The 8,849-nt window shown below is 45.6% G+C and overlaps 1 protein-coding gene across 2 annotated transcripts; it reads left to right on the forward strand.

Moving 5' to 3' along the window:
- The first annotated feature begins 3,451 nt into the window (after positions 1–3,451).
- LOC112617917 (eppin) lies at positions 3,452–8,786 on the forward strand. 2 transcript variants are annotated; one of them, XM_025374568.1, is made up of 4 exons: positions 3,452–3,605; positions 5,093–5,224; positions 8,008–8,175; positions 8,713–8,786. In XM_025374568.1, exons 1-4 carry the CDS (start codon positions 3,515–3,517, stop codon positions 8,721–8,723), a joined length of 402 nt encoding a protein of 133 aa, XP_025230353.1. In that variant the 5' UTR covers positions 3,452–3,514; the 3' UTR covers positions 8,724–8,786. The 2 variants fall into 2 exon arrangements, with proteins under 2 accessions (XP_025230353.1, XP_025230354.1); XM_025374569.1 differs by lacking the exon at positions 8,713–8,786 and having other exon boundaries at positions 3,497–3,605; positions 7,997–8,157.
- The last annotated feature ends 63 nt before the right edge of the window (positions 8,787–8,849 follow it).

Below are 8,849 nucleotides of genomic sequence, written 5' to 3' on the forward strand. Positions count from 1 at the left end.
AGATTGACTTCCAGTTTCACTCGCAGCATTCCAAGATCTTAGCCCTTTGCCAAACAGAACCCTTGCATCTCCCTCCTTTTCCTTCATCTTTGGCTCTTTTGATGCACAATATCCTTCCGTTTTGATTTCATCTTTATGTCCCCTTTATCTCCAACTTCTAGAGCTCCCAGTTGATACCTGTGTCACTCTCAATTGTTTCCAATAAAGAACATGATGTAATCCTGTGCCTCTGAGGCTGAGTAATTGACATCTTTTTGGCACATTACACTTTGCAGAGTAAGGGATCATTGAGGCTTCTGGTGACATCATTCAAGGGAGTGAAGACAATCAGAACTTTGAGAGTTGAGAGCTCCAGCAATATTGTTATTGTTATCTTCTTCTGTTTCCACAAAAGATTGTAAAACCCTTTTTAGGCAAGGACCCAAAGACAATGCCTTAGTTTGGATCCTCTACAAACTAACCCTGGGAAAAGGGCATGGGTGCAGGTAGTTTGTTTGAAAGATTGCCCAAGACATACAAGATGGGGAGTGGGATGAGTAATTCAGGGAAGGGAAGGGAAGAGAGAAGAATCTATTAGGAGCTTGGTACCACTGTGGCTGAATCCTACTGGTGACCTTTTTAAGAATCGCGTAAAGCAGGCTTACAAATTTTCTTTTTAAAAATATTTTATTTTATTTTAATTCTGGGATACATGTGCAGGACCTGCAGGTTTGTTACATAGGTAAGCCTGTGCCATGGTGGTTTGCTGCACCTATCAACCCATCACCTGGGTATTAACCCCGCATGCATTAGCTATTTATCCTGATGCTTTCCCTCCTTCTGCCCCCTCCACAGGCCACAGTATGTGTTGTTCCCCTCCCGATGTCCATGTGTTCTCATTGTTCAGCTCCCACTTACAAGGGAGAACGTGCGGTATTTAGTTTTGTTCCTGCGTTACTTTGCTTAGGATAATGGCTTCCGGCTTCATCCATGTCCCTGCAAAGGACGTGATCTCACTTCTTTTTATGGCTGCATAGTATTCCATGGTATATATGTACCAGATTTTCTTTATGCAGCCTATCGTTGATGGACATTTGGGTTGATTCCATGTTTTCGCTATTGTAAATACTGCTGCAGTGAACAAACTCATGTATGTATCTTTATAAAAGAATGATTTATATTCCTTTGAATGTATACCCAGTAATGGGATTGCTGGGTCAAATGGTATTTCTGGTTCTAGATCTTTCAGGAATTGGCACACTGGGAGCTGCCGATTAAGGCCCCCTTCCCCCAGGGTAGGTACCAGGTAGTCCCACTGATGGCCTCAGGGATCTGGTGTTCCTGACGGGGGAGTCTGGCTGGCTTGTTTCCAGGACTCTCTCTTGGAGTGCTGGGCCACATCGGGGCAGGCAAAGCACAGAGGTAGGAGCTGCTGAGCAGCAGTTCTTAGTTTTGGTGCCATCAACCGAGCTAGTACTTCCTAAAATGGGACTCTCAGGACTTCTGCCAATCCTGGTACCATTCATCCTGTTGGGGGACATCCAGGAATCTGGGCACTCTGAAGGGATCTTTGGCAGTAAGTACTGGGGACTCAGTCCTTGCAATGGAGGAAGGAAATTCGGTGGGGAGGAAGGAACAAACAACAATTTTGCAGTTGAGCAATTATTTTCTCCACCTCTGCCTGGAATTCCGGGTGGGAAAGATGGGAGCTATTTGGAGTCTCTTGGTAAGAGACTCCCTTGGTGAATATAGGCATCCGAATCTGTGGCAACTGACTCCTTGTTGCCGTTTCAAAAAGTTCTTCCTGGAGGTGCTTGGACCTAGAGCTCATGAAATGAACTGAGAAAGAGTAGTAAGCCCAAGAAAGTCTCCCATAAGAAAAACAGCCTGCTCCCCACAGCACTACCTGTGTCAGCTTCCAAATGTTCTCATTGCCGCCCCCACACCCACACCCACACCTACAGAGGATCCTAGCCCTTGGGGTAAAGAATGGTCTCCAGAAGTCCCTTGGAATGCTGAAATGTGAAGACTCACAATTAGCAGCTAACTGTACTGAGCACTGAAAATTAGTGGTTGAAAGTGAGCACTCAGGAGCCACACATTGTAGGTTCAAATCCTGGCTCCATCCCTGAGTAGCTGTGTGACCTTGGGCAAATTCACATAACCTCCTTGTGCTTCCAATTCTTCTGTTTATAAAATGTGAATATTAAGAGTACTTACCTATAGATTTGTTAAAAAAAAAAAAAAGAAAAGAAGAAAATACAAGAAAAAAGAAAAGGAAAGGAAAAGAAAAGAAAAGAAAGAAGAAAAGAAAAGAAAAAGACAAAAAAAGAGAAGAGAAAAGCAAAGAAAAATTCGATTCAGTAGTCTCTTTAGGTGAGATTGTCAAGTTGGTGGCATGGGATTCTTATGGGGGCTCTGTCTCTGAAACTAAATTTAGTGACCTCATAGTCACTCTCTGATGATAAGGTTGTCTTTCTCTGGCCTCTGTCTGTCATGTAGGAATATTTGGAGAACAAACTTGGCCCAAAAGGGTAACACCTAGTTAGAAAAGAAAATGGGAACCCTAGGGATAACATTTACTCTGGAAAGAGTGTCTCTCTCCTTCCCAAGACTGGCTGAATTGCCGGTGAAGATTCTGTGGCTGTAGGAACGGAAAGCTGTCCAAGTTCCCCAGCACCTCTTTCCCACAGCTCCTCTCCTAGCCCAGTTAGAGTCCCCAGAGTCTGCTGTGTTACTGAACTTTATTCCACTGTAGTCTCTCAGGCAAATCCCTTCATGACATAGTTCCTCAGCTATGAAGGAGCTTGCATTGATGATAAAGCCTCCCTCTAAGCTCTGATATTCTCTCTTGCTCTTAGAGCAACAAAACTTTGAGAAACATTCTCTGAAGACTCTGCTATCAACCTGATTCCTCCCCTACACCCTGCTCTGTGGCAAATCTTAAGTCTTTGGCTTTAGTCAAAGAATATGAGTGAACCAAAGATAAAATAAAAGACAGAAGGATGGGAAGAAACTGTGGGAGAGGGAGAAAGGAACACAGAGACCATGAGGAAAGAGAAACGGACTTAGGCACAGAGAGGCACAGATAAACAATGAGATACCAAGAGACCGCCAGGGACACATTGTCAGAGACAAGCAGAAGGAGTGCGCTCGTAAGTGCGCACGTACGATGGAAAATGAATGATGAGGACACTCCACCGTTCTCCAAGATAACAAGATGAAGACCCAAGATGATGGCATTCACCGGAAGGCAGCCTGGAAAGTGGGAGACACGCTTTGCCCACTCCCTGAGGTTGACTAGAGCCCTAGCCCAGTGCATCCTAGGGGTGTAAGGATCAAGATCCATTCAATAAGAGACCCTTCCTCCCATGCTGTGAGCTGTGGGTGTCAGTAAGTCCCATTTGTGACCTTGGGAACTTAGTGTTCCCAGAAGAAAGGGGGTGGCCGGCTTGTCTCCAGTTCTTATATCCAAGGTGCAGCAGCTGAGTATTCCAAATTCTGGAACCACCAGAAAGGCTGGCCTCTCTTCAGCATGGGATCTTCGGGACTTTTGAGCCTCCTGGTGCTATTCATCTTCTTAGCGAATGTCCAGGGACCTGGTCTGACTGATTGGTTATTTCCCAGTAAGTATTGGCCTCAGCCCTTACCCTAGAGAGAGGGGAGTCTGCTGGGAGGAAGGAACAGGGAACAACTCTTCAGATCTCGGTTGTTTTCCACCATCTTAGCCCAGGTCCCTGGTTGGGAGAGGAGAGAGATCTTTGTAAGATCCCTCCTGTGGAAGATCCCTTCTGGGAATGCAGTAACCCCGACTTAGGCAATCCCCACTTTCAGCCCCTTTGAAGTGGAGGGCCTTTATCAAGGAGGTGGAGGAGAGTCATAGGATCTAGCTTTCAGGGGAGTCGCTACAGGAATCCGGGAAACCAAGGGACCTTCTCCTTACCCCGTGGGCAAAACAGGCCCCTTCCTTGAGGCATCATCTGTATCCACTCCTGGTTCTTTCAAATGTAGTCCCATAAAGTGTCCCTGTATCCCTAGGGGCTCCCTACTTTGAGATAAAGGACAGCATCCAGAAGTCCCTTTAAACTTCAGACACTAATATTGCATGACTATAATGTAACAATGATCATTGTTATCATTTGCTGAACACTCAGGAAGAAAGGATTTCTGAAAAGGGATTTTAAAACTTCAGAGGGATCTGGAATCAGACTTAGTGGGTTCAAATCTTGGTAGCCCTGTAATCTTGGGCAAGCTCGTTAAATTTCGTGGGCCTCAGTTTCCACATCTGTAACATGGGGATATTAATAGAACTTCCTTCATAGAGCGATTATAAAGATTAAATGAGATCATACACTTAAAATGCTTAGAAGAGTGCTCGGCTTATGGTAAATACTTAGCAAATGTTAGATAATATGACTGCGCATCTGTTACTCGGATGAGGGCTTTATATACTTTGTCTCATTTTTTTCTCACAACTCCGTAAGGTCAAAATGATTTTACAGATGATGAAACCAAGGTTCAGAGAGGGTCAGAATTCAGACCAAGAGTCAGAATTCAAAATCTTAACTGGCTCCGGGGTAAGTGATACTAATTGCTGTTTAATACCACCACCTAGAGGAACTTCCAAACACCGATTCCTCAACAAAGCCAAAAAGACCACATCAGCTTAATTCAGTGGCCCGCAATTGGGAGATTTTGCCTTCCAGGGGAACTTTGTAGTGCCTGGAGACATTTTCCATTGTTACAATCAGGGGGTGCTACTGGTGTCTGATGGGAAGAGGCCTGGGATGCTGCTGAACATCCTACAATCCCCAGTTCAGCCTCCCAAAAAAAGAATTATCCAGCCCAAATATTACTGGTGGTTGAGAAATTCTGCCTTAGATGGGATGGAGCTGGGGGGGGGGGGGGGGGGAAGAGAGGGAGGAGTGGTCAGGGGGAAAGGAGGGTGTATGCAGTAGGGAAGTGAGTGAGGCCACCCTGAGGAAAAGAACTCCTGGGGGCAAGCAAAGTGGAAGCAAACGTCCCTGACTCTCTAGAATTGCCTTGTGTCTGGCAAAGCGGGGAGACACTACGCTCTCTAAGGCACACGGGTGTAAAACTGCTCCTTCCCTAGGGAGATGTCCCACAATCAGAGAAGAATGTGAATTCAGAGAAAGGGATGTGTGTACAAGGCACAGACAATGCCCGGACAACAAGAAGTGCTGTGTCTTCAGCTGCGGAAAAAAATGTTTAGATCTCAAACAAGGTAATATTCAGAGCCGCAGAATAACCAACCCCTCCTCCCCCTGTCCTCACCTTCTGCCGTCCTGGACTGGCTTTGTGCCCTGATCGCTGAGGGCTGGTCTCTGGCAAAACTGCTGGACTTGGGAGACCTGCAATTTAGATTCATTACTGTGCCAAATATGGTGTGTGCCATTAGTAATGACCTTTTCCTATCAGGTGATGCCTGAGACTCAGTTTCCCAAAACAAATGACTGGTGAAGGAGTGGCATTGAATCAGATTCTTTTGGCTATTTGGATACCTGTCACTCTTATAATTTTTTGAGCCCCAGGTGGCCATTGTTGCCCTAACATATACAACATTGTTGCTGCAAGTGATAAATGAAGCAATTTATATTTCCTAACTTTTTTGCTATGGAGTGACCACCTCTCTGCCTACACAAATCCAGCTTTGCACCAAAACACCTCTCCTGACTGCTGCACAACAGAGGGCTTTTCCTTTCTGCTGCATCTTAATTTCATGCCCATCTCCCTGGGATGCAAAAAGACTGACTATCGAAGACTGTTTTTATTCATTCAACAAATATTTATTGAGTGCCTCGGAGACCCACAATAGGATTTGATCTGCTCAGTGTGGTCAGGAAGGTTGGGATTGCCTTCTCTGAGAAAGCAAATCTGGAGTTGAGTTGAGAAAGATGGGTAATGTTTTAGGCAAAAAGTGGGTGGAAGGATTTTCCAGGCACAGGGAGTAGCATGCACAAAGGCTCAATGGTGGGGCCTGGGGAGGCCAGAATGCAGAGTGAGCACGAGCATGGGACAAGGAAAACAGATTCTTGGTGGGCAGTGACCAAACAATTCGGGTATGGTGGACCAGATTAAAGAGTCTGGCCTGGATCGAAGGGCCATGGCAATCCACCGAGGCAGGGCATCACATGACCAGGTTCATACTACATCTATAGAGTTTAAAATAGGAGGAACAGAGTATCTTAAAGGACTTCAAGGTGATAGAAATGGTGACTGGAACTAGAGGTAACTGAGGGGATGAAGAAGAGTAGGACGTGCTCGAAAGGTATGTAGGAGGTAGAGTAAACAGGACTTGACAGAGAAGTAGAGTGGGCAGGTTAGGGGGCTAAGTCACTCATATGCTAGCAGGTAAGGATTCTGAATTCAGACATCCTGAGTTCAACTCCTACCTCCAGTTTTTACCAGTCTTTTTGTCTTGGATAAATTAACAACTTTCCCTCACTGTGCCTCAGTTTTCTGAGATAATAAAAGGATCAGTATAGAAGGTTATTTTGAGGATCCAATTGATCTGCATGATGTGCTTAGAGCAATGCCTGGCACATAGTATCCACCTGATACCTATTCGCTTATTTGTAATTCTTGGCTAAGGGCTCCTAAATAGCAGAGGTCATGCCTTTCCTCTGTTCCTTGAAGCATTAGGCACATAACAGGTGCTCAATGAATAATTTGTTCAGTTTAGATCAGGATACATTTTCTTTTACCCTCAACATTCTATAAGGTTCTGTACTGTGCCAAGCTACCTGTTAGGAACTGGGATGTCAAGATGGAAGCAGACACACTAGAAACTCACTCCCTGCTCGCCAGAAACTCACAGCCTCAGGGATGACACTGAAGATATAAACAAACGAAAAATGAGTGCACAGATTCTGAAGCAAGGTGTGGCAGTGAGGACTGTAGAATGGAGTCAAGGGAGACATCACAACAGTTGATGTGTGAGAAAGGTTTTGAAGGAAGAAGAGGAGTGTCACTGTGAACAGTGCAAAGGGATGGAGGTATGGGAGTGGCACGGGGTGTTGAATATTGCTGGAGCATGCGGCTGGAAGGGGTTCTGTGTCAGGGGAGGAGGCCAGCGTCACAGTAGGAGCCAGACAATGAAGGGCCCTGTGGGTCATGGGAGGATATTGTCATGAAGTGAAGGTAGGTCTTATCTGTGGAATGACATGATAAGCCTGGTTCTCAGATCCATCAGATCCTTCCCTCTGGTGGGAAGCATGAATGATTGATTGAAAGGGCCAGGACTGGAGGCAGGGGATCAATCTGAGGTTATCTCAACAGTCCAGGCATGAGACAGTCACTGAGGCTTATATTAGAGAGACTGGCAGAGAGGTGAGCTATTAGGAGGTAAAAATCAACAGGACCTAATTGTTTAGCAGTGGAGATTTACCCAAATGGAACTGTGTAAGCATAATTTAGTAGGGACCTGCGTTTGTTTGGTAGAGTTGCTATAACAAAGTACCACTGACTGGGAATCTTAAACAACAGAAATGTATTGTCTCACAATTCCTCAGGCTAGAAGTCCGAGAACATGGTGTCAGCACGGTTGGTTCCTTGTCAGGGTTATGGGGAAGAAGCATGTTCCATTCCTCTCCCCTAGCTTCTGGTGGTTTGCTGAAAATCTTTGGTATTCTTTGGCTTGTAGGCACATCACCCCAATCTCAGCCTTCACATTCATACGGTGTTCTCCCAGTGTGTTTGCCTCTGTCCAAATTAACCTGTTTTTATAAGGTCACCAGTCATGTTGGTATAGGGGCCCACCCTATTTAGGTCTGACCTCATTTTAGCTAATGTCACCTGCAATAACCCTATCTCCAGGGATGCAGATGCCCACTCTGGGGTCTCCTTGCACATGTGTGCAATATGTCAGTGGAGCTGTGCTCCTGCCGTGTGATAAGGGAAAAGGAGCCTATTCTGGTTCCATCTATAGTGGTTGCCAGGGAGAATAATAACAACTGTTTATCTCTGGAGTGGGCACACTGAGTTTTCAACTCTGGAGTCTTTCTGCAGATGTATGTGAAATGCCAAATGAAACTGGCCCCTGCCTGGCTTTTTTTATTCGGTGGTGGTATGACAAGAAAAATAATACTTGCTCCACATTTGTCTATGGTGGCTGCCAGGGAAACAATAACAACTTCCAATCCGAAGCCAACTGCCTGAACACCTGCAAGAATAAACGTGAGTCCTAGGGGCCCTGATCTTTCATCCTCTCCAGTCTCATGCTGGGAGGTCTGGGTGTTGACTGGTCCTTTCCAGGACAGCTACGTCTTTGGCAGACCTGCCGCTAACAGAACCAGCTCCGATCAAGAGGTAAAAATGTACCTGGCAAAGCGGTAGACAAAGCTACTTTCTGGGAACTGAGGATGAGAAGGGATGTAGAAGTAATCAAGGCTGGCAAGTATGAGGGGAGTTAGGAGGGCTGGAGGAATGGTGTAGAAGTGGTGAAGTCTCAGAGATGAATTGCAGAAGAGGCACAGGACGTTAAACCTAGACACGCTGACCAACCAACCCTTCCAAGCCATCAATGTCTCAACATAGCTCTTTGCCAGCAAGTCACTCCTATTTGTTTTTCCTTGAAGGAGATGGAGAGCTCCCCAAAGCAAACCCACTTCTTTTTAGTGTTTTTCTGTGCAAAGATGTATAAGCATAACTTCAAGCTCCAAAGATAAGCTGAACCCAAGATACTCACCTGTTTCTGTCCTACGTTCTCTGCAGGCTTTCCCTGATTGGATAAGGATGGGCTGGAAGAACTACCAGAGTGTGACTCATGCTCTGAGGACTGTTGGTGTACTTGACTGATGCTCCAGATTGACTTCCAGTTTCACTCGCAGCATTCCAAGATCTTAGCCCTT

Source organism: Theropithecus gelada, unplaced genomic scaffold, assembly GCF_003255815.1.
Source record: "Theropithecus gelada isolate Dixy unplaced genomic scaffold, Tgel_1.0 HiC_scaffold_614, whole genome shotgun sequence".
NCBI lineage: Eukaryota > Metazoa > Chordata > Mammalia > Primates > Cercopithecidae > Theropithecus > Theropithecus gelada.